The 26,247-nt window shown below is 40.8% G+C and overlaps 3 protein-coding genes across 18 annotated transcripts in view; 2 read left to right on the top strand and 1 right to left on the bottom strand.

Moving 5' to 3' along the window:
• Positions 1–958: 958 nt before the first annotated feature.
• On the top strand, positions 959–2,104 carry Grx5 (Glutaredoxin 5). The gene is made up of 3 exons (XM_003700561.3): positions 959–1,158; positions 1,382–1,523; positions 1,635–2,104. Exons 1-3 carry the CDS (start codon positions 1,084–1,086, stop codon positions 1,820–1,822), a joined length of 405 nt encoding a protein of 134 aa, XP_003700609.1. The 5' UTR covers positions 959–1,083; the 3' UTR covers positions 1,823–2,104.
• The window catches only part of LOC105664394 (uncharacterized), a 41,793-nt gene continuing 17,454 nt past the window's right edge, over positions 1,909–26,247 (bottom strand). For 5 of the 6 annotated variants that reach the window (XM_076537404.1, XM_076537406.1, XM_076537407.1 and 2 more), the window contains 3 exons: positions 16,573–16,757; positions 2,770–2,903; positions 1,909–2,546 (listed from right to left, as the gene is read on the bottom strand). In XM_076537404.1, the coding sequence (XP_076393519.1) occupies positions 2,294–2,546; positions 2,770–2,903; positions 16,573–16,757 (572 nt within the window). In that variant the 3' untranslated portion in view covers positions 1,909–2,293. The remainder of the gene's footprint in view (positions 2,547–2,769; positions 2,904–16,572; positions 16,758–26,247) is intronic. The other variant, XM_076537409.1, reaches the window with a different exon arrangement.
• eag (potassium voltage-gated channel protein ether a go-go) overlaps positions 8,337–26,247 on the top strand; it is a 59,216-nt gene continuing 41,305 nt past the window's right edge. For 6 of the 11 annotated variants that reach the window (XR_013039912.1, XR_013039913.1, XR_013039914.1 and 3 more), the window contains exons 1-2: positions 8,337–8,855; positions 23,072–23,904. Coding sequence is in view for 7 of the 11 variants with exons in the window: in XM_076537348.1 (XP_076393463.1) it covers positions 23,826–23,904 (79 nt within the window). In the remaining 4 variants the exon portion in view is untranslated. The remainder of the gene's footprint in view (positions 8,856–23,071; positions 23,905–26,247) is intronic. The other 5 variants (XM_076537351.1, XM_076537352.1, XM_076537353.1 and 2 more) reach the window with 2 other exon arrangements.

Consider the following 26,247-nt stretch of genomic DNA (forward strand, 5'->3'; position numbering starts at 1 on the left):
ATCGAAGTCAATTAATATTGATTTTCTTTAGTTTAGGAGGTAAAATATGCACTAAATTACTTACAAAAACACTATTAATTAATTGGATAATGTTCAGGTAGCACCACCGTGTCAGAAAAGTCGTAAAATTCGAAAAATGTAAGGGTACTGTAGTTCCATATACTGAAATTAGTTCCAACTTTCACCGCTAGATGGACGGACTTTTTAATGTCCATAAAATGCAATAATTTTCAACTTCTTTAATAATAGACTTAGAGCGCTGTAATTACACTCGTTCGATAGCGTTCAGAACATAGAACAATTTGTACTTTTCAGAATTGCGGAAAAATGTCTAGTTTCCGAGAAAATCGATATTTTCTATTTTCGTAGTTCCAACTTTCACCGCTAGGTGGCTACACTTTTTTAGGTCCATAAAATGCAATAATTTTCAACTTTTTTAATAATGCACTTAGAGCGCTGTAATTACACTCATTCGATAGCTTTGAGAACATAGAACAATTCGTACTTTTCAGAATTGCGAAAAAATGTCTAGTTTCCGAGAAAATCGATATTTTGTGTTTTTGTAGTTCCAACTTTCACCGCTAGATGGACGGACTTTTTAATGTCCATAAAATGCAATAATTTTCAACTTCTTTAATAATTGACTTACAGCGTTGTAATTACACACATTCGATAGCTTTTAGGACACAGAACAATTTGTACTTTTCAGAAATCCAAAAAAATGTATAGTTTTTGAGAAAATCGAGATTTTGTATTTTCGTAGTTCCATCAGTAGCTCAATCTTTTTTCAGGTCCACAAAATAATACTCATACGCGAATTATGATATCCTATTATACTCATAAAATATTATTTAGTCATTATAAAGCCAAAATTTTCAGTTAATAAGCCGGTAAATATTTTTTCTTTGAAACAATTCAAGTTTTACTGCCAGATGCCGCTAACGTATTGTTTAACAATGACGTCGAAATCTAAGATGGCGTAGTCCATTCGTGATCAATGAGTTTACCGGTTAACCTAATTCATTGTTTTCCTTTAAACATTTAAATCATATTCAGGAGTTTTTAAACATCATTGTCATCAAAATGTTTCCTTTCAGAATTTGTAATCGTATTAGATATATGTCGACAAATGTCGACAAGATTGCTAACCTTGTAAAGGTAAGCAGTCTTGCGAAATGTTTGCAACGCAATATATTTACTTATAATTATCTTAATTGTTGCTTAACTTTAATTGATAAGCGTTATATAATCCTACCTTATGATTTAATTAATTATACTTATTTTAATGGAAGGGTGTAAGGGTTAATTTTGATTCAAAGAAAGTTCCTATTGATTTCATTCTTTGTTAATTACTTTATGACGTGTTAATTGTATTATACAGAAGAACAAAGTGGTCGTGTTCATGAAGGGTGTTCCGGACAGTCCCAAGTGTGGCTTCAGCAATGCTGTCGTACAAATACTAAGGATGCACGATGTGAAATATGATGCTCATGACGTTCTTGAAGATGAACAGTTGAGACAAGGTTACTATCGTTCCAAATAAAAGTCTCCTCAGTATTAAGCTCTGTAACAAAGCATTAGCTGTTACACAGCAAACGTAACTTTTAACAAACTTTATTATCTTGTACATCCAGGTATTAAGGACTTTTCCAATTGGCCTACTATACCACAGGTGTTCATAAACGGAGAGTTCGTGGGAGGATGTGACATACTGTTGGAGATGCACAAGAACGGAGAGCTCGTGGAGGAGTTAAAGAAAGTTGGTATCCAAAGTGCCCTGCTTGAGAAAGAAGAGTCCCAAGAGAAGAAGCCTACGAACTAAGCTTGTTTTTAAGCTTTGTAACATGTAAATAAAGTAATTGTTATTTTTGTGTTCATGTTTGAGTTGTTTTAAATAAATGATGGCAGGAATTTTGAAGCGTATATTTAATAACCGTTCAATTAGGACTTGTTACAAATTAGGACTGTCTTTTGTAGGGTTGTTTCGTTGTTCCTTAAGCTGTTGAGTACAATAATACAATGTACAATGTATGTACAGTGTGGTACGATATAAGTTTAAGATGTAATATATGGATGAATAAAATTTTTTAGTGCAAACATTTTACCACTGGCTTATAAACTTTTTAATTTACACAAGAGGATGTACACCAGAGGATTTGTAGAAATTAGAAAATTGGAAAGGGTTCATATGTTTGGTTTTCAGAAAATCAAAAATGTGGAATTTCTGGTTCTCCACTGGAGGACTAAAGGAAGCCACGTTGTAGCCAAATGTACTACCGTTTCCCTTTAGCGTTCATTGAAAAGAAGGAAACAGCGGAAGGGGGAGGAAAAAGTAGATCAAGGTCACGTGACGCGGGTCACGATCCAAGAGGTTCCGTTTTGCGTGCGCGTGCACGCACAACCACCACCAGGTCCTGCTTTTCCGCATTGCGTTCGCCAACTTGGACTCGATTAACTTCGTTGCAGTCCCATAAAAATTCTGTTCCAAAACGAAGCTCTTCGGTTGCTTTTTCTTCGATGGATCAGGAACGATGTCTCTTCGATTTCTACAAAATTAAACAAAATTTATGATATTAGAAATTTATGTAATATATTTATATTATACACGTTATTTATTATTACGTAATATTTTATATGGAGAAATATTTGTATACTGAGAAAGAAGGAGGTGAAAGTTAAATTATGACGTACGTAATTAAGTCAATAGTTCGAAGAAAATCTGTTTAGCAGGAGGTTAAAAGATAAGTCAGAACCAGGAGAAATATTTACGTGAGCAGTTGGCAGACACGTGCATTCTGATTCTCTGACACTAATTGCGAGTCGCTCGCGTCTGGCTGGCTCTCGAGGCCCAAATTAATTAATGGCATACCAAATGACGAGCGGAATCTCGACTCTACAGCAACCTGGAAAAGGAAAAAAAAAAGAAGATATTAAGTAACACGGTGTACGATCGTGCCGGGAATATCAATGCTTCCTTCGTTGTCGTCAAGAAGCACGTCGGCGTGCTCGTTAACGACCTACCGTCCTGTATCGTTTTCATCCCTTTTTCCGCTACTCCATGTTACGCTCTTCATATCTGTAAAACGAATTTAGCTTTTCAAATTAACGCGTTTAAATCCGAGAATCTTTCGCAATGCACATCAGCGTTAGATATTTTTCTAACGCAAGTATAATAAACAAAATTGCGTTTGGACGAAAGGTCGTACCGGTGCCAGCGAGAAACTCGTCCCATCGATCCCCCTGTCGGCGAGAGCGCGAACTATCGAGGTTAATCGAATTTCAAAGCAGTTTCTTAACTTTTAATCTGTTTAGTTAATTTCATTTGATCGAGCTCGGTGTCTCATTTCAATACGCTCGAAAGAAAGTCGGAGTCTTTCGTCGGGCGTTAAAGATACAAAACGATAACGGAGGATGCAGGTACAGCTTCAATTATCTTATAGCCAGGGGTGTAATTGAATTCGGGCTGGTTCAGAAAGGCCCTTGTGACGCGCATTAGCCAGGACCAAACGAAATTACACATTCGCTTAACGATTTCTCGGCGGACTGTAAATGCACTCCCTCTTTCCCTCTGCGTCTATGGAATTGCGAGGCTCCATCGAAACTTGTAAATCTCTCAAGTTTCTCTTTCGAAACTTTTCATTTCGGATCGTGTTTGACTTTTACTAGGTGAAATTTACGTCGAATAGAACCACGATAATTTCACTTTTATAACAGTGTCATATATGGAATATTGTGTTGGGTTAAAATTATTGCTAGATACATTGATGACGATGTATATAGCAATTCACTATCGTGATGAATTGCGAGTTAAGCGATTGAGAACACTAAGGAAAGCTAAAATGTTCATTTTGTTTTCATTCTAGATTATAAAGATTGCGAGTTTGCACTCAACATTCAATTGGAGTGAATATCTGAATGTTTATCCCATACCAATTGTAGTGTGCGTCATGAGTGCGTCATGAATGTGTCGTTAGTAGATCAGGAGTGCGTCACAAGTGCGTCACGGGTGCGTCATCAGTAGGCCACGAGTGCGTCACGGGTGCGTCACGAGTAGGTTACGAGTGCGTCATGGGTGCGGCACGACTAGGTCACGAGTGCGTCAGAAGTGCGTCATGGGTGCGTCACGAGTAGACTACGAGTGCGTCACGGGTGCGTCATGAGTAGGTCACGAGTGCGTCAGAAGTGCGTCATGAGTAGGTCACGAGTGCGTCGGAAGTGCGTCATGAGTAGGCTGCGAGTGCGTCACGGGTGCGTCATGAGTAGGTCACGAGTGCGTTGGAAGTGCGTCACGAGTAGACTACGAGTGCGTCACGGGTGCGTCATGAGTAGGTCACGAGTGCGTCATGAGTAGGTCACGAGTGCGTCGGATGTGCGTCATGAGTGCGTCACGAGTGCACATGAAGTGCGTCATGGGTGCGTCATGAGGTCAGAAGTGCGTCGTGAGTGCGTCATGAGTAAGTTAAGGGTGCGTCACAAGTGCGTCAGCAGTCCCTCACAAGTGCGTCATGATTGCGTCACAAGTGCGTCATCAGTCCCTCAGAAGTGCGTCACGAATGCGTCACCAGTCCCTCACAAGTGCGTCATGAATGCGTCACGAGTGCGTCATGAGTAGGTCACGAGTGCGTCACGATATTGCAGTTCCAGATACAATTGCCCATCACCACAAATTGATACTTCAATATTAACGACCATACAAAGCACATGATCAATGTGCAACGCCACAAGCCACGACCGAAGCAAAGGAAACAGATACGCGTTAACAATGTTGCAACGGTATCACGTTCGTACAGGTTTAACATCGAAAACGTACAATTCCGAAAACATATATGGAGTGAAAAATGTCGAGAAAGGATAAGATTAATGTACGGGAACAGGTTTTGAAAAATAAGTCGGTTAACAGGTGACGTTGAATGACAAACAGGTAACGATAGGGTGATAAGTGGAAAATGGGGTGGTCGGCAAGGTGGCGCCCTCCCTTCGACAACTTCGATCGAACCGACCCTCCTTCGTTCTCCTTTATTCAGGAACGTCTCGATCGCCTCGACCACCCCTTGATCTTGAACCCTTATCTCGATCTCGTTCGATGTCTAGATCCTAGATTACCACCCTTGCCTTGCAGAGTACCACTCTCGTGACGCACGGTGCAATTCGGATCAGACTCGTATTTTCACTGCAATTTTCCGTTCGATTCTAATTCTAATGTGGGCAATCGAGGATTGCTGGTTATGTAACGTTAACACTTTATTCTAACGTCTTAATGTCCTAACCTTAATGTCTTCGTGCCGCAGAAATAATTAGCTAGTGAATAACGCAGTTGGCTAGAAAATTGTAGGTTAAGGAAACCAAAAGCTTTCCGTAATTCGACTTTGAAGAGTGATCGAAATTCTACAAAATTTCTCTCAGTAAACTTTCGAAATTTCTTTCTGTGAACCTTCTTGAGATTTCTAGTAACCGATCTTAGAATAAACTCGACAGAGAAATAAAGATTCCCGTTCAGGAATCGAGTTTCTTTGCCACGCTTAACGAATCGACATAACATCGTCTAATCCTCTTCCCGCGAAGGTTTCGCGAGTAGCTTGTCAGCCGCAATTCCGAAGCGTGTATATCGTCGGTGAAGTAATTAAAGGGTGGTTCGTTAAAGCGATGAAAACACGTTTCACGGATAATGAGACGCCCCTGGCACTTTGTCGCTCCTCGGCGTTATGTCTGGAGGAATACGTTCGCGGAATTTGGTCCGTTGTCGAAACCACGTTGAAACATTGTCCCTTTATCGAAGCTTCGTTTCGAACATCGAAAACAAGTCTGTTAAAAAATACTAAACCTACTGATTTACAACTTTTGTACAAACTATTATTTTTCGTAGGATTGAATGTTTATAAAAAGATAAGTGTACGAGGCGCAAGAAAAAATAACCTAACCTCACTTGCAACATTGATGTCTTAAAAATATTATTATTTATGAATGTCATAAATGAATACTTTGTATTAAACTTTATATCCAATACATGATTAATGTTTAACTAATACTCTTCCACAATTTTTATTTTAACAATTAGAAAAATGATGTGTTTCTTCATAGGTGGTTTAGCGCAGGTCCGCCATATTTAACTTCCCATCAAAATGAAGTATTTCACACCTGACCGTCCATGAAGAAACCAAATAAACATTTTTATTCCACGCTTCTTAACTCCTTGTTCCACAAATGCTAACAATAATGGTAATGGTTTTCAATGAAGCCCGAACAGAAAAATATACCGGTGGTAAACCGGCTATTTCTCGTAGGTAGACGCATTACTAATGTACACCTGCTCGCCCCTGAAATTATGGGTTCCAAGGGTTTACCATCGTATGAACTATAGAACGTACTAAGCATTCTTACCTGCTCATCGAGATTGATAACTTACCCTGTAATATTGTGTCACTTGTGACAAACACTACAGTCAGATTGTGACAAACATTGGTTAGTTCAGATATGGTTACTAAACACTACAGTTACATTGTGATACATGGGTGCGTCAGGAGTGCGTCATGAGTAGATCACGAATGCGTCAGGAGTGCGTCATGGACGTGTCACGAATGCATCACGAGTGCGTCGTGGGTGCGTCAGGAGTAGATTACGAGTGCGTCGTGGGTGCGTCGCGAGTAGATTACGAGTGCGTCATGGGCGCGTCATCAGTAGGTCACGAGTGCGTCAGGAGTGCGTCATGGCTGCTTCACGAAAGCATCATAAGTGCGTCATGAGTGCGTCAGGAGTAGATTACGAGTGCGTCGTGGGTGCGTCGCGAGTAGATTACGAGTGCGTCATGGGCGCGTCATCAGTAGGTCACGAGTGCGTCAGGAGTGCGTCATGGCTGCTTCACGAAAGCATCATAAGTGCGTCATGGGTGCGTCGCGAGTAGATTACGAGTGCGTCATGGGTGCGTCATCAGTAGGTTAAGAGTGTGTTACCAGTGCGTCACCAGTGCGTCACCAGTGCGTCACGAGTGTACTCAAGACTGTACTGAAGACTTCCATCACATCAAATGTTTGACTACATAACAAAATATCCGACACTTGACGAATTCCGAAAACCGTCACAATGTTAACATGGCAGTAATAATTAGTTAACCGTGAAAGCGGCTGCCTAGAAAATTGTAGGTTAAGGTTAAGAAGTAGGCGCGAAGATCGGTACCTAGAGGCCTCTATTCGTCCGCGGAGACAAAGACGCTATTTTGGACACGGAACCTCTAGTTACCTTGTGTATGGGCACTTCACGGATGCTGTATAAGGGTGTCTATAATTCCATCGGGCGTGGGATAACATTCGCGGTGGATCCTTGTGTGGTTCGATAATTCGTCCCGCAAGTGTCGTTAGGTCCATCTTGTACGCACCCTTTCGACGGGGGACGCGTCGAGAGTCTTGAACCGTATTCTTAGCGATCGTTATCCTGAGGACGTTGTGTCGGATGTATACGTTGTCAGAAACAACGTGCTGATCTGAACATCGTATTGGACATTGTGCTAGAAGTATACATTGTGAGAAATAACATATGTTTCTAAGAATATTGTATCTGAAGTATACATTATAACGAACAGCATATAATTGCAAGAATTTTATAAGAAACGCATCGTGACGCACTCGTGACGCACGCATGATTTACTCTTGACGCACTAGGCAGGAAGGCAGGACGCACACACGACGCACTCTTATTGCATCTCTGACGCACCCATGAAGCACTAGACATGAAGTCGTGACGCACACACGACGCACCTATGACGCACCCATGACTACTCGACGCACTAGATAGGAAGTCACGACGCACCCATGACGCACTCTTATTGCATCTTTGACGCACCCATGACGCACTAGAGATGAAGTCCGGACGCACTCGTGACGCACCCATGACTTACTTTTGACGCACTAGGCAGGAAGTCACGACGCACCCATGACGCACTCTTATTGCATCTCTGACGCACCTACGACGCACTCTTATTGTATCTCCGACGCACCCATGACGCACCTACGATGCACTCGTGACGTACTCATGACGCACTCGTGACGCACCCATGACACACACTACAGTTTTAGTTACAAAATTAACATTTTACCTTTCCTTAGTGTTCTCAATCGTTCATCACACAATTAATCACGACGGTAAATTGCCACGTATGTCGTCATCAACTCAGTAATAATTTTGACCTAAGACAATTTTGCATATGGAGTAACGTCATAGCCGTAACAGTGAAATTTTCGTACACGGTCCTAAGATGGCCAGGTACATGGTATTACGGAATTAGGTTTGTTCGAAATGATCGAACGAGAGTTAATACAAAAGCAGTATTTACCGAGAGGAACGTTATCCTATAAGAAGAGGGAAAATCGTGGAAAACCGGTACGAGCGACGAACAGAGATATCCGAATCGACGGAGTCACGCAACGTCGGTCGGATTGCGGAGTAGGGAAGAGGGTTGCGTGGAGGGAGTTCTCGAAGCAAAAGAGGGTAGGGTGTTCGGGGGTAGTCAGCGCCGCCACAGAGGGTGAGTCTCAGTCGCCACTCGGTCAGCCTGCCGTACGGTCGGCTTTCGGTTTCCGTCTGCTTGATAAAGGGGCGCGCGCGCGCTCTCCCTCTGCCTCGACGAGGCAAGGACAAGGTGCATCTTCCATCTGGAAAAAGATCCTGCGTCCATTATCCTGGGACGTCCCCGAAGGTGTCTGGGACGCGTTTTCCGAACGCGTACCGCAACCGGTCAGCGCGTGTGCACCCGACCACGATCGATCCTCGGGGCGATACGATCCAGAAACGCGATGGACGGAACCACCCTGCCACGGGACGGATAACGACGTCGAGCAACGCACGTACCGCCAGGACGTAACTCGGTACGATCCCAAGTTTTTCCGATCCGGCGCCGATCGAGCGCGTGGTGCGCCCTTCCCTCTTGCACACTGTCCCATTCACTTCTTCACCCGTGTCACACCGGTCAGATCACGCGAGTTTGGGAGTGGACCGCTCCGAACGTGTGGACTTAAGTGGTGTATTCACGCCAGTCTCACGGCGCAAGGTCAGGGGACATTTTTCGTTCGACCGATCCTCCAGTGTGTTAAGTGGAACGCGTGGATCAATCCGATGCTAACCTTTGGGAGCTCGGACACCGTGCTGGATAGGTCAAGGCATGCGTCACCGATACCGATCGAGCTTTCGATCTCCCTAACCCTGCAGAAGGGAAAGGACGAGATCCTGGCCGAATCGAGGATCGAAAACGGGTCTATCGGAAGAGAAAATATTTGGGTCGCGGAGAGGTCAAGGAGGACCGTGAAATTTCGCGTCAAGTTGCGGAGATTCGTCGGTTTCCTTTGTCCGCGGAGCGGAAGGGTTGTGTTGGTCGCCGGTTGAAGGGCGCGGGATTTTCTGAAAGAAAGGAGAAATAGGTTAGATTTATTAGGGTTTCACAGTTAAGATAATCGAGGAAGGCTTACGCGAGGATCGAGGCCAATACGATTTACGACCGGTGCGAAAACAAAGTATTTCGAAACTCGGATACTTTGTCCGCGTAGTCTAAAATCGTTTCTTTATGGAATCTGTAATGTTACGTCGAAAGTGACGCGTTAGCATATCCCAGAAAATTGCGCGCGTAAACTTGGAACTTGTTCGGTTTCGAGGTTATATCGTGCAGCCGACTTTGCAGGATCATGCGAAAGTATTACCATTTATGAGATAATTCGACTCTCGAGGTATTAGCTCCTTAACCTACAATTATTTAGTTGCGTCACTAATTATGTGAACTAATATGACAGATGAAGAAAATGGAGAAGCTAGGTTTCAAGGATTCTTTGTTGTAATTAGAATACTCGAATTGCAATGAAAATGTGAATATGGTTTAGCGTGAACTGCATCACGAGTGCGTCACGAGTGATACGGTATTGTACAAGGGGATCGGGTATGAAAACATAACCTAAAATTTCAGAATCTATCTATATAAGAGTTTAACATATGAGACTTTAATTCTGAAGCATTTAGAATATGTCTTTGTACCGAACTCTAACTTTAACCCTCAACCTCTTCTTTATTCCGTGACGCACTCATAGTTCAAATGTGACAAAGCTTCCTCAAGTTTCATTCTTCATTTTGAAATTCAGGTGCAACTATTATTTGCATAGTCAAGATTCACCGAATATAAAAAACGCTTTAATTTTCTTTGTTTTATTATAGCTATGCTTTCGAGGCATTTGACAAATAAATAGCACAGGGGGTTAAATGTGTCATTTCTGTGAAAGACCAGATTTCAATATTATTTATTTTATTAGTAACGATACAGTGCTGAGGAGATTATTTCGCATGAATATTAAAAATATAACTGTGTTGTAGTTTTGCAATTTCATGTCACTATTCAGTATGATATATTTTGAAAGAGTTATTGCGGTAGGGAAAGATTCTAAAATGTATGTTGCTGTACTGCAACGTTGTGTTAGTTATGATCGCTATGATAGTTACGATGGCTATGATAGTTATGAGTGGTGGTTATGACGGTTTTGATAACTGTGATGGTTATAATAGTTATGGTAGTTGGGATAGTTATGATAGTTACGATAGCTATGGTAGTTGTGATAGCTATGATACCTGTGATAGTTGTAATATTTATGATAGTTGTGATAGCTATGATACCTGTGATAGTCATGATAGTTACGATAGTTATGGTAGTTGAGATAGCTATGATACCTGTGATAGTCATGATAGTTCCGATAGTTATGGTAGTTGTGATAGCTATGATACCTGTGATAGTTGTAATATTTATGATAGTGATGAGAGTTGTGATAATTATGATAGTTATGATAGACATGATAGTTATGATAGCAAGATTAATTATGATAGTCCTGTTAATTATGTTGTTTTTTATGTTAGATATGATAATTATGTTTGTCGAGTCAGTTATGATAGTTATATTAGTCAAGTTGGTCATGATAGTCATGTTTGTAAAATTAGTTATGATGGTTATATTAGTCAAGCCAGTTATAATAGTTATGTTAGTCAGGTGAGTTATGATAGTCGTATCAGTGCAGTTAGTTGTAATAGTTATATTATCGAAGTTACTTATGATAATCATGTTAGTCAAGTTACTTATGATAATTATGTTATCGAAGTTAATTATGATAGTTATGTTATTGAGGTTCGTTATGATAGTTACGTTGGTCAAGCCAGTTATGACAGTTATATTATTGAGGTTCGTTATGATAGTTATATTATTGAGGTTCGTTATGATAGTTATGTCAGCTCAGTTAGTTATGATAGTTATGTCAGCTCAGTTAGTTATGATAGTTATGTTATTGAGGTTCGTTATGGTAGTTATGTTATTGAAGTCAGTTATAATAGTTACGTTATTGAAGTTCGTTATGATAGTTATGTTAGTCAAATTGGTTATGATACTTGTGTTATTGAAGTTCGTTATGATTGATATGTTATTCAAGTCAGTTATGATAGTTATGTAATTGAAGTCAGTTATGATAGTTACATTATCGAAGTTCGTTATGATAGTTATGTTATTCAAGTCAGTTATGATAGTTATGTTATTCAAGTCAGTTATGATAGTTGTGTTATTGAAGTTCGTTATGATAGTTATGTTAGTCAAGTTAGTTATGATACTTGTGTTATTGAAGTTCGATATGATTGATATGTTATTCAAGTCAGTTATGATAGTTATGTTATTGAAGTCAGTTATAATAGTTACGTTATTGTAGTTCGTTATGATAGTTATGTTATTCAAGTCAGGTATGATAGTTATGTTACTCAAGTTGGTTATGATACTTGTGTTATTGAAGTTCGTTATAGTAGTTATGTTAGTCAAATTGGTTATGATACTTGTGTTATTGAAGTTCGTTATGATTGATATGTTATTCAAGTCAGTTATGATAGTTATGTTATTGAAGTTCCTTATGATAGTTATGTTAGTCAAGTTAGTTATGATAGTTAGGTTATTGAAGTCAGTTATGATAGTTACATTATTGAAGTTCGTTATGATAGTTACGTTAGTCAAGTTAGTTATGATAATTAGGTTATTGAAGTTAGTTATGATAGTTATGTTATTCAAGTCAGTTATGATAGTTACGTTAATCAAGTTACTTACGTTATACGTTAATTCACTTACGTTATATACTACGCTATTTATTATCATTTAAGCCTAAAAGCACAGTTCAAGTACTCTCACTCCCGAAAATGTATCGAGCTCATCAGATATCCCACCTTACCAGACTTCCCGAACTTCCGTAGCTTAGCCTTCTCCTAAGTTCACGTTACCCTCCTCCAGGAGTTACGACTCTAAACCCCTAACTTACGTTTAGAAACCTAGGGAAGTTAAGTTTCGGTTCTAGAAGCGTTCTATCGAGTCCAACGAAATGGAACAAAGGGGCCGATCTCGAGCAACGTTTAGGATGATTATGGCCGTCGTCGGTGACGCTGCTTTTGGATGCCTGCCAGGTTTAGCTAGTCCGTTTGCTAACCAGACACGGTATAGCCCTTTTCGATACAGTTCTTTTATGTAGGACTTCCACGAATTTATCCTCTTGTTGAACAGGTGATCTATTCATGATCGCTGTTCAAACAACTTTTGGACTACATAACATACGCGTTATTACGTCAAAATGTGGTTTGTACATTAGGGTTGTTCACACGATCGACTCTCATATTACTCTCGTGTATCAAGATTGACTCTCATGTTACTCTCGTACATCAAGATTGACTCTCATATCGCTGTCGGTTGTTTTACAAACATGGAAAGTTGTGGAAATGGGTGTAGGATGTAAGCTGGATGCTGAATCTGCTGGATCTGCTGGATATGGACACTTTAGGGTGATTGCAAGGTTCAAATTTTGAGGTTGCAAGGTATATTGAAATTTGGGAAATTAATGACAGATTCATAGTCATAGTTCATGCTGGATCTGTTGGATATGGACATTTTAGAAAATGATTGCAAGGTTCAAATTTTGAGGTTGCAAGGTATATTGAAATTTGGGAAATTAATGACAGATTCATAGTCATATTTGATGCTGGATCTGTTGGATATGGACATTTTAGAAAATGATTGCAAGGTTCAAATTTTGAGATCGCAAGGTATATTGAAATTTGAGAAATTAATGACGGATTCATAGTCATAGATGATGCTGGATCTGTTGGATATGGACACTTTAGAAAATGATTGCAAGGTTCAAATTTTGAGGTTGCAAGGTATATTGAAATTTGGGAAATTAATGACGCATTCATAGTTGCAAATAATATATAGGAAACAACACATGCAATGATACATACATATATGTGTTAAAAGACACATAGGTTGTGAAGTATATGTATAGGTACAAAGAACTATGTGGTAGAGCAATATTTGTTACCTTATCAAACCAGAGACTTATATTGTTCTTAACTCTTCGCTTTATTCATTTATTTTATTTTTAATATTTTTTGTATTCATTTGATTTTTTCAATTTTTGTTAATTATTTCATTTTATGAATTTTCTTTATGCATTTTCCTTTTTCAATTTTCTTTTATGAATTTTCTCTTTTCAATTTTCTTTATGCATTTCTCTTTGTGAATTTTATTTATGCATTTTCCTTTTTCAATTTTCTTTTATGAATTTTCTCTTTTCAATTTTCTTTATGCATTTCTCTTTGTGAATTTTCTTTATGCATTTTCCTTTTTCAATTTTCTTCTATGAATTTTCCTTTTTCAATTTTCTTCTATGAATTTTCTCTTTTCAATTTTCTTTATGCATTTTCCCTTTTCAATTTTTTTAAATGCATTTTTCTTTTTGAATTTTCTTTATGCATTTTCCTTTTTGAATTTTATTTATGAATTTTTTCTTTTCAATTTTCTTTATGCATTTTCCTTTTTCAATTTTCTATATTCATTTCCCCTTTTCAATTTTCTATATTCATTTTCCTTTTTCAATTTTCTATATTCATTTTCTTTTTTCAATTTTTTAAATTCATTTTCTACTTTTCAATTTTCTTTATTCATTTTGTGTTTTCAATTTTCTATATTCATTTTCTTCTTTCAATTTTTTAAATTCATTTTCTTTTTCCCAATTTTCTTCATTCATTTTGTTGTTCTCAATTTTCTATATTCATTTTCTTTGCTCAATTTTGATTCATAATTACACTCCTCACAGTTTCCCATTCTCGACAAGAACCAGTATCCATCCACCCCATCCTTTTATGATTCGCTTGATTTCACCCCTTCTTTCTCTCTCATTCGACGTAACGCCTTCTCTATACGGTTATCCGCTCATCAATCTCTGTTGCCCTTTGTCTTCGTCCATCGTAGGTGCAAGGTGAAACCGAAAAGGTAGTCCACCTTCGAAGAACGTTGAAGGTTCGTCGATCGATACACGTTCCCCGCCTTCGAACGAGCCGAAACAACCGTTGTGCCGAACCGTTCGTTCTCCGGCTAACTTATGGTTCTCACCAGGAACAGACCTCGTAAACAACTATTCCTTCTAGTTAACGTCGTGGAACGGATTTATATCTCAAGCTATACTATGCTTGCACAATTCTAGTAAATAGTAGATTCGACGTGATGCTTCTTGCCTTTCAAGTTTTTTAGTTATATTAGTAGTCAAGGTTTTATTCCTAGGTTTTTCTGGGGATTTATATCTCAAGTTATACGTATGCTGCACAATTCTAGTTAATGCTAGAAATTCGACACGATTCTTCTTCTCTTGTTTTTCAAATTCTCTAATTACTTTATATTACCAATGTTATTCCTAGATTTTTCTAGGGATTTATATTACAAGCTATATTCATGCTGTACAGTTCTAGTAAATTCTAGAGAATTCGACGTGATCCTTCTCTGCCTTTCAAATTTTCTTAGTTACATTACCAAGTTAGCCCTAACTGTATTTGTTAGGGTATCTACTTACTTATGAAGGTTTGGTGGTTTGGGGAGAAGGTGCAAGGACTATAGAAAGAATGAAGGAGAGGTGAGAGTGTTTCGTTCAAGGACTTGCTAGTGTACTCATCAGTAAGGCATCCTAGCAGGTCCTTAGACGCGGGATGTATGGAAGTGATGGACTGGCACTATATATATGAGTAGACAGGCTCCTCGAGCACTAGCGAGAAAGTCTCGGTCCCATGCGCCATCTAGTGGCGGTGAACGTAAGCGTGATACCATCACAAAGTTATATCTTCTAATCATCGTGTGTACCTTATAAATTTGAACAATTGTTATGTAGCTATCCCTAGACTTTCTGTAGACATCCTCTAACAGCTCCTATATGATCGGAGTATATAGTTTATAGAAGTCCCTATGTGCATAGGTATCCCTAGATTTTGCATAGGTATCTCCAGATGTCGCATAGTTAACTAAGTGATCCTATGACCAGGTTATGTACCTTATAGTTATCCTACATTTAGCACAATGCAAGATTACATTTAGCTTGTGTATCACATACGTCTCTAAGGGATCCTATGATCAACGTATGAATTGTATAGGTATCCCTACATTTTTCATAGCTGTCATCAGATGTCGCATATCTGTAGACTTCACATACATCACATATATATCTAAGTGAACCTATAATCCATGGAACCACTTCCACAAGTATTAATGCAACCTATGATGCATGTTCCTTATAGGGTTCCCTAGATTTCACGTAGGCATCCTCAATTGTGGCATAGATATCCAAGTGACCTTACAATCGGTGCATGTACTTTATAGGAATCTAGTAACTTAATTTACGTATTATATCAGTATCCCTAGATGGCACATAGGTGTCTAGTAACCCTATGGTCGATCTAGTTTATAGGTATCCCTAGATGTGACATAGGTACCTAAGTGACTTGCGATCGGTGCGGGTACCTCATGTCCCTAGATTTCACGTAGGTGTCCCTAAATTTGACACAGGTATCTAGATATAGTAGGTATCTAACAAGTGATCCTATGATTAACCTATCTCATATCCCTAGACGTTGCATAGATATCTAACTAACCCTACAATCTACGTTTGAACCTTATAGTCATCCCAAAATTTCGTATATATCTAGATTTCGCTTATGTCCAAATTTCACGCAGATATCCCTAGAGTATAAATATCCCTAGACGTAGATATCTAAATGAGCCTACAATCAGTCTGTAACTAGCTCATATCTCTCGACATTGCAATAGACTTCTAACCCTAGAATCAACGTGTGAAGCTTATAGTAATCGAATTTCGCATATCCCTAGAGTATAAATATCCCCAGAAGTAGATATGTAAATAACCCTACAATCAACCTAGCCATCTCACATCACTCGGCATCGCGCAGACTTCTAATCGCGCAATCAACCTTACAGTCATCGGATTTCGCATATCCCCAGATATCCCCACATCCATATCTGATTTAACGAAGCTTTCAGTTGACGAGGTAATAACATCGATTTAGCCGGACGCGTCCATAGGTTTGGAAAGTCGTAAAAGCTTTCGAAGGCGATGAAATCTAGCGTGTGGTAGTGCCTGGTAGTCTGCGTTACGCTGGTCGAATGCATAGTCTCGGTGTCGATCGATCATCCGAACGGTGGGAAAAAAAGGATGGCAACCGTGCCAAAAACTCCTCCCACGAAAAATGATGGGCTACCTTAAGATACGACTTGCTTTCTGGTGAGTAGACCGCTCGAAATCCGGGTGACCTCTTTCCACCGACACGGTCTTTGCCCTCTTTCCTTCCTCCCTCGTGAGCACCCTCTCCTCTCGCGCAACCTATCCCTCTTCTTTTATCCGTGGGACAAGTTGATCTTCCGGAAGTCTTGCCTCCAGTTTGCCCTCGTGTCCGAACGCCGGAAACAACCATCGGAAAATGGAAAATCGTTTACTTCTTACTGGGGACTCACTATTTCGATACTAGTATTTTTCTATTTTCTATAATACTGTTAGATAGATCTTTAGGTTAGATTTACTTTGGGTGCTGATATCTGGATACAGGTATTTTTTGTTTTGAGTACAGGTATTTGGATACTACTGTTTCTTTTTTATGAGGGATACAGCTGATGGGACACCACTAGTTTTTTATTTTGGATGCAACTGTTTGGATACAAGTATTTTCTTTTATTTTGAGTACAGGTATTTGGATACTACTGTTTTTTTATTATTATTAGGGATACAGCTGATGGGACACCACTAGTTTTTTATTTTGGGTGCAACTGTTTGGATACAAGTATTTTTTTTGTTTTGAGTACAGGTATTTGGATACTACTGTTTTTTTATTATTATTAGGGATACAGCTGATGGGACACCACTAGTTTTTTATTTTGGGTGCAACTGTTTGGATACAAGTATTTCTTTTGTATTTTGAGTACAGGTATTTGGATATCAGTATTTTTTTAATTGGGTTGCAGTTATTTGGGTACAAGTATTTTTTTAGTTTGGGTGCAGCTAATTAAATACAAGTATTTTTTGGTTGAGGTGCAGGTATGTAGATACAAGTACTTTTTTAGTTTGAGTACAGGTACTTGGATACAAGTACTACTTTATTTGGAGTACAGCTATTTGGCTGCCACTAGTTTTATATTTTGGGTGCAGCAGAATTTAAGAACAAGTATTTCTTCATTTTAAGTACAGGTATTTGAATACAAGTATTTTTTTATTTGGGTTGCAGATAATTGGGTACAGGTATCTTTTTACTTTGAATACAGGTATTTGGACACAAGTGCTATTTTATTTGCAGTACACCTATGTGGATAACATTAATTTTTTTACTTTGAGTGCAGTTGTTTGAATACAAGTATCTTTTTATTCTGAGTACAGGTATTTGAATACAAGTATCTTTGTATTTGGACTGCAGCTAATTAGGTACAAGTATTTTTTTTATTTTGAATGCAGCTAATTGAGTACAGTTATTATGTTACTTTGAGTACAGGTATTTGAATACAAGTATTTTTAATTTTGAGTACAGCTGTTTGAATACAACTATTCTTATATTTTGGATGCAATTTTTCCTCCTTCTTCAAGTTTGTTTATCGATAAGCTTACATCTCCAGATCCCGAACAGTAGATAAACTTTGACGAACTTTAGGACTCCGTGGCTTTGTCTCTGGCTGTCGACATCGATAGTCGATACTTAACACCAGGCTTACGTGTTACAACCTTTACTTTACTCGTACAATTACTCCTTCCAAAATATATATATTAACTTTGGTACGAAGAATAATTACATAAATCATGTTCAACTCTTAACAAACCTAGTGTGAACACTTGAAGCCTATCTCATTCATCTTTTGACTCCACCTTGACTTCCATTGACGTTCATTTTTCGGTCACGTCATAGGAACTGTGGAGGATAATTGCGTCACAGCTCGTCCGTCTGGACTGTCACTTTCATCTCTTACAATTTCTTCTATGGGGACTTCAAGCATTCTTTTCACATAATACTTTGATAATTCAACCCTACTCCAAAGGCAGTTTAATACAACTTCAAATATTTTTTAATTAAATCTATTGTTTTATGGGCTGTAGATTTGATATAGTGATGTACATGTAAACACTGTAAAGTAACAGTGATATATAAACATAGTGAAGACATAGAAACATAGTAAAGTGGCTGTTAATATTAATGTTTACGCACATTTTCTAAAACAGTTAAAAAATTAATCGTTTCGTTGTAGGCTCGTATCGACGCACGGTTAAATGCAGAATTTCTATCGATTCCAAGTTGGAGAACGAATTACCACGATCCAATGAATCCCGACCGCAAATCCAGATAAGAGCAATCGTTTGCTCGATCGACGAGAAACCACGCGACTACAAAGAACAGTCCCTAACGAACAAAATACGAGTCCAACGAAACAGATATCTGTACTCCACTTAAACAGAGTGCTAATTAAGCGGAATTTTTTCCTAAGCTTCGCTCGGTTTGATGAAATTCGTAAACGTTTCACGTATTGTTATTTAACCTCTGGAATTTACATTTTAATTTCTAATATAAATTTAGAGCTAGTTCTTGGTCATTGAGCCATTATTTTTCAGAATTGTTCATACTTGCACAAGGGTATATTTTTAAAGTGCAATCTCTCTATAGACTTACACAGTATGTCGGAAAAGAAACGGAACTTTTTAAATTCAAGGAAAACTAGCGCTATCTATTAAAACGTGTTGTCTGAAAGTATACCTCCCCTACAAAACACAGCAATTATTGGAATCGAGCAACGGATTGCAAACTTATAGCGTTTAACGCGACAGAACCTTTCGTCACCGTGTCACAAAATCACGGGCAAGCGCGACAAATTGCTCGCGTTGAATATTGCGAGATCTTATCAAAGCCAGAAACTGTACATTGGAATCAATTGTAACTAGTGACGAGACTCGGTGCTTCAAGTATGAACCTCGAACAAAGCGCCAAAGTGCTGCGTGGAAATCTCCAGGCTCTCCAAAATCAAAAAATTGCGATTCCAGAAGTCCCTCGAGAAGACGATGTTAATTCGCTTTTACGATTCTAAAGGAATTATACTTCGGGAATTCGTTCCACAGGGACAAAACGTTAATGGCGAATATTATCTGGGTGTTGTGGAACATTTGTGGAAGAGGATCGTTCGTGTGGGGCCCGAATATCGAGCTCCGGGAAGTTGGGTTCTGTTGCACGATAACGCACCATGTCGGAACTGTCTGTTCGTGAATTTTTGGCGAAAAAGTCTGTGTGCTCCAACATCCTCCGAATCCTGACTTATCTGCGTGTGATTAGTTCCTTTTTTCAAAACTGAAATTGGCTGTGAAAGGTTTTGTGACACTGTTACACGAGTCCAGGCAGCTGTGACAAGGTTTGAAACGATTCCGCAAAATGACATAAAGAATCTATGTTAACGTTGTGTGAACCCAGCGGTGTATCGATGCGGATTTGAATAAAAAAATTAATTCTAGCAAAATAATTTTCTTTTTATTTAAAAAGTTCCGTTTCCGACATACTGTGAAATATATGAGAAACAGTAACGCGTAGAAAATCGATGGGAACCGATAAGAAAGGTCGTCGAAATAGCTCGATATTCGAAGGATTAGAATAGGTTCGATGATTTCGAACAAACGACAAACTATGTGTTTCATGATTCGTACTTTACCTTCCACCGCGAAAACACTTGGCATCGATCGAGCGAACTACTTCTCCACTTTCGACCGACCTTCGAACTATTAACTATTAGAATTCCTGCGAATCGGACCTAGCCCGATTTCGTTTCGTTATTTCTAATATTATCGCTCGCGTGCCGCCTTTAAACGAATAAGAATAGGATCTCGTTAAAGATAAAACTGCATTTTTCGCCCGCTTCAAAAACTGTCTCTCTGCGATATCAATAAATGAACGTCGGTATAATTTTACTCGAAAACTCGTGCTACTTTTTGGCCCGCAAAGAGTCCTTCGGCGACTTCGATTCTTTTGAACGTTTCGAGCACAACCCTGGGGAACTCTTACGTATTCGTAACCGTAGGGATTCGTCGATTTTTATTCCCTCGAATAATAGATGCTGCGACGTGAACTAACTCGATGATAGAAGTAATTAGGGAAAAAAACCCCTCGGTTTGTCCCTGGCCATCTCGTTCGGAATGACAAACTCTACCACCCCTTTCAGGGATCTAGTTGTGAGGCATCTTGCACACGTAGCAATTTACTATCGTGACAAATTGACTGATGAGCGATTGAGAGCACTAAGGAAAGTCAAGATGCTAATTTCGAATTCATTCTTGAATATACAGATTGCGAGTTTGCACTCGAAACTCAATTGGAGTGAAAATACGAATGTTTATTACACTTCAATTGCAGTGAGCGTCATAAGTGCGTCACGAGTGTCTCCATTAATCCTTGTGGATGAGTCACAAGTACGTCACGAGTGCGTCATGTGTGCGTCATGAGTGCATCGTGGGTGCATCACGAGTGCGTCATATGTACATCATGGTGCGTCACGAGTGCGTCACGATAGAATTTAAGTGCGTCGCCCGTGCGTCATTGTAGAATTTGGGTGCGTCACGAGTGCGTCACGATAGAATATGGGTGCGTCACGAGTGCGTCACGATAGAATTCAGGTGCGTCACGAGTGCGTCACGATAGAATTTGGATGCGTCACGAGTGCGTCACCATAGAATTTGGGTGCGTCACGAGTGCGTCACGATAGAATTTGGGTGCGTCACGGGTGCGTCACGATAGAATTCAGGCGCGTCACGAGTGCGTCATGATAGAATTTGGGTGCGTCACGAGTGCGTCGTTATAGAATTTGGGTGCGTCGCGATAGAATTTGGGTGCGTCACGATAGAATTTGGGTGCGTCACGAGTGCGTCACGATAGAATCGGGGTGCGTCACGATAGAATTTGGGTGCGTCACGACAGAATCGGGGTGCGTCACGACAGAATCGGGGTGCGTCACGATAGAATTTGGGTGCGTCATGTGTTCATCCTGGGTGCGTCACGAGCGCATCACCTATCAGACTCCTCAAAATAATACAAGACTCTCATAATAATAATTTATCATTGAAACCCTTGAAATTAGAAGTCCATAGGATTAAAAGATTCACGAAAATTCATTGAAAACAACGGGGAAACCCTGTCGATAGAACGATGCCACCGCATACTAGGAAGACCAAAGAGTATCGAAAGAACGAGAGACGATATTAAACGGGTACATAACAGAGATGAAAGGTAATCTTCCTGTCGAATGGACCGAACGGAATTCAGCTCGAATTCCCTCTCCCGAAACAGGGATTGAAGGATTTCCCTTCCAGAATTCGCTAAGCTCCTCGCGTATATCGAATGGTTTGAAAAATATTGAAAGAAGCTCCTAGGAAGATTTTTCGCTGGATTAAACTCCGAGGAGATTTCGAGAGAAAGAACAATTTACAGTGCGTCTTATAAAATTCGAGTTGCGTTTATTTTATGCTGTAGCGCCCGATTGGTGCGGTATCGATAAGTATCGAAGCGGTTTAGGACTTTGAGATGCAATTTTCAAACTTTCAAACTCACAAGCTCATTCTCACATTCTCAAATTCTAAAACTAAAACTTAAATATCGATAAATAATTAGGCAATTGTAAAATTTTGCCTTAAAAATTAATCTTGAGAAGGATTGTCTTCCGAAGAGGCTAAGACACATTTCTGAATTACGGAAGCGTGCGCGTAAATTCGAAACGAGCAGCAATGGCGTCGCGAATTTCATCGACGCGCACGATGACGTAACGTTTGTTTCTCGGTTATTCTCGAGATTAAAGAGTCGTTCGAGTGCGAGCACTCGAATCGATCCGATCCCCCGCCTCCTCGAATACCGAGCATCGCGAGCCTGGAAATTCCAGGCTAAAATTAAATCGGCCGAATTGATGAAAATTACCGCGATACCTTCGAGTTATCGAATCCGCAATGGAGCGTCCTCCTGCAGTCATTGTTAACGCTAATTACTCGAGATCGTCTTCTTCCCGTGCGATATTCGAAACGTTCGTTACAATCCCTTCCATTATACAATTTGCTAATTCTACCTACATTCTTCATTCTTCTACATTTTTAAATTACGCGCGTTTATTATAAGTGAAAGAATGATATTTCTGCTTAAAACATCACGGTCCATTTTAAAACAGAGGTTATTACGAGGCGCGTTTCATAAAGTGGCGACTGCGGCGGAAAATCAAAGCGCTCAGAAAAGGAAACAATTTTCATTTGATCCCTTTTGTCATTTTTCCTGCGATTTTTTTTTTTAGAACCCTTCTTTTTAATTATTACGACGCTAGAAATTATTAAGATGCCTTTATAAATGTGTATATAACCTTCCAAGATGAAGAATTGTATAAATTTATGTACTTTATTTTTCAATTTTTGTCTAAAAGCTACTGCACATGAACTTATAACATTTTGTCAATTTTGTCTGGATAGAAGGGCTAGGAGAAATAGAGAGGGAAAGAACGTTTTCAGGACTTCCCTTAGCGGTTATGGAAGGAATAGAACTGTTTGTATGAATAGAAAGGCTAGCACTAGCGAGAAAGTCGTCTCGATGCGCCGCCTAGCGGCGAAGAGCGTAACCGCCACAAATATTTACACGACATAACTGTACATCATTACATCCCTTCATACACCCCTAATCAGATTGCAAATAATAACAAAAGAAATATTGTGTGTTACAGCAATCGTCGATCCGCAAGGGCGTAGATTCCATCGCGTGTCAACGTTGAAGGCCCATCTGGTTGGTCCTGCGATCGGTTGGCGTCCGCATCGGCAGCAGAATCGGTTTCGGGGACGAGTATGTGATCGAGGCTTACTCTACGGTCGCGTTCCCCTGTCTAAGGGATGTCCTCCTCCGCGGGCACCAGCTGCACCGACGCCGAGGAGGACGCCGAGGATGTGGAGAACGACGTGGCAGGTAGCGCGCAGTCGTCTAATTACTTGCCGTCGGGTCTCAACGATAGCGCGCGCGATCACCTGGAAGGACTGCGGTTAGATGGGTCATCGATCGGTCCACCAGCCGAGGACACTTCCGCGAGCCCATCGTCAAGGTGGTCGGTGCCTCGATAAAGGATCCAGCCGTTCCAGAACCATTGACCCGGGGTCGTCGAACGCGTTGGCAGGCGTCGCGAGCTGGAGACCTGCGTTCAGGTGACAGAGACAACTCCGGAGTAACGAGAAGCGGGACGTGTCCGGGACAATCGGGTGATCGTGTGAACCGAGGTGCTCCTTTGGAACGATTCCAGCGTCAAACAGGTGATTCTATACACAATGGTGAACCCGCCGTTCATGCCGTTCGGTTAGCGGAGTGTCGCGAGTGCAATACGAGGCCTACTCGGACTGACATGTCGCCGGAACCAGAGATAGTAGCCAGAGGTTGGCCGAGGTCCTGATAGCCGCAGCGACCAGGATCCGGGATCATCCAACGGAGAAAGGATGCCAGGGGGGCGCAGGGGCCTGGTCGCCCCGCAAAACACATTCCTCGAAAACATCATACGTCGTAGCAGCAGTCAACGTGAGTCCTACTATGTACCTTCATTGGTTTCGTTTTCCGATCAATCGATCATTCGAATATAATGCCGAGTCCCTGTGGATTCTACTCGGGGAGGGATTGATTCCGAGAGCTTTTGTGGGAATTCATGGCATTTTAGTGCGTGCTCTCTCTCAACTAGGTCAAACTAATAACTTTATGTAACCGCGCAGATAAAAGTTGCGCTCGTAACCAGATTATTACCGATGACCGTGATATATTACTACCTGATTCGTTCGGACCTGCTAGTGAACTAAGGCATCTTAGGCCCTTGCCTTAGGTGGAACTATTTGTATGAATACGAAGGCGAGTACTAGCGAGAAAGTCGAGTCTCCGTGCGCCGCCTAGTGGCGTAAGAGTGAAACCGTCACTTTATCTCCCTTTTTTACACGTTTCTCATAGATCTCTTAGTACTCCTTCCACACAAGGGGACTCTAGAGGTACCTCCAGGATAATTATACTATGGTGTCTAAACTTATCTTTGAAACGTGGTGAAGGTAGAAAAGTGTGAATCAGATATATGAAGGCCATTTGATTCTAATGGTACTGAGTGAGCCACAATGTAATTTAGGATGAAACTATAGTCCAGAGAGACACCCGTGACATGACGCTAAGTGGTTAACCAAAGAAGTTAAATTTACAGCAAGCTACGAGTAATGTCCCGTTCGACTTCGCGACCAAACTTTTTCGCGCGATTTACCTTTCAACGTTTCCAAAGTTGCCTCTTCCGTAGTTTTCGACGTATCCGGCGAAACTGTGGAGGCTGCCGGAAAGTGGAGTACCGCGAACTCTCCTTGGAAGGATCCGTTACAACGAATCCGCGATAGCTGGCTTTTCAAACGAGACCGAATCGATTATTCGAGGCTGAAGGAGCTCGATAAACGTTTAACTGGTCGAAAAAAGAGCAAATATTCTCGTCGCAGTGTATTAACCCGTTACATTTTTGATGAACCGCCGCAATAGCGTGACACGATTTACCTCGAATCTGTATCGCGGAGTCGGTTGCAGTTTCAATGGCGGCACACACGATGATTAACAAACAGACGCTTCGAACGCGAGAACAAAAGCTTTCGAATCGATTAACCGGAATGTAGGGAAGCTTTGGGAACCTTGGATTAATCTGAGTCTGGAAACTTTCGACGTTTAAGGACGTTCGAACGCGTCTTAAACCCTTGCGCCATTTTCACGAGTCTCGTCACGCGGCTCTTATCAATTTCGTTCGACTTTTCAATGATTTAAGTTTAGTTATCAAGGGTTCACTTAATGCGCGATGTTACACGTGCGGTGTGTAACAGTGAGACTGCAGTGACGATCACTTGCCTTATAATATCACGTGATACATTCGTGACGCACCCAAGATGCAATCATGACGCACTCGTGACGCATCTACGACGGGCATGACGCACCCATGACGCACACACGATGCATGTGACGCACTCGCGACGTACCAATCGCGGACGTGACGCACTTGTGACGCACCCAAGGTGGATATGACGCACTCATGACGCGCCCATCACGGACGTGACGCACTAGTGACGCACCCATCACGGACGTGACGCACTCGCGACGCGCCCATCACGGGCATGACGCACTCGCGACGCACCCACGGTGGATATGACGCACTCCTGACGCACCCATCACGGACGTGACGCACCCACGGTGGATATGACGCACTCGTGACGCACTGATCGCGGGCGTGACGCACTCGCGACGCACCCACGGTGGATATGACGCACTCGTGACGCACCCATCACGGTCGTGACGCACCCATGGTGGATATGACGCACTCGTGACGCACACCTCATGGATGTGCCGCACTAGTGACGCACCCATCACGGACATGGCGCACTAGTGACGCACCCATCTCGGTAATGACGCACTCGTGACGCACCCACGATGCACATATGACGCACACGTGACGCACTCACGATGCGTGTGACAGTCAAATAATTTCAGACATAACTCTTCATCGTGGTTAAAATCGATAGATGTACATTTCCTCGCGATTTTTTTTTAGTCAAAGAGTCGAACAGAAGTCATTCGTGTGCATCGTTCGAAAAATGTCGATATCGAGTTTATTTCGGTGTAAGCTCGTAGGTACCGGCTGCTAGCAGCGATATCCGATCGTGAATCACGCCGACGCGTGAATTCTGGCGATAAACGATAAATGGCTGAAGTTTGAAATAATTAGTGAAGCGGTATGTTAATGAATTGCAGTGTTGTTAAAGGCACACTGGAAGAACGTTAACGGTGCTACTTTCGCTCTCTTGTTCACACTCGTGTTGGGGTGCTCGTGCACAGGTTGTTACGTCCTCAATTCAAAGGTGC

Source organism: Megachile rotundata, chromosome 11, assembly GCF_050947335.1.
Source record: "Megachile rotundata isolate GNS110a chromosome 11, iyMegRotu1, whole genome shotgun sequence".
Taxonomy (NCBI): Eukaryota; Metazoa; Arthropoda; class Insecta; order Hymenoptera; family Megachilidae; genus Megachile; species Megachile rotundata.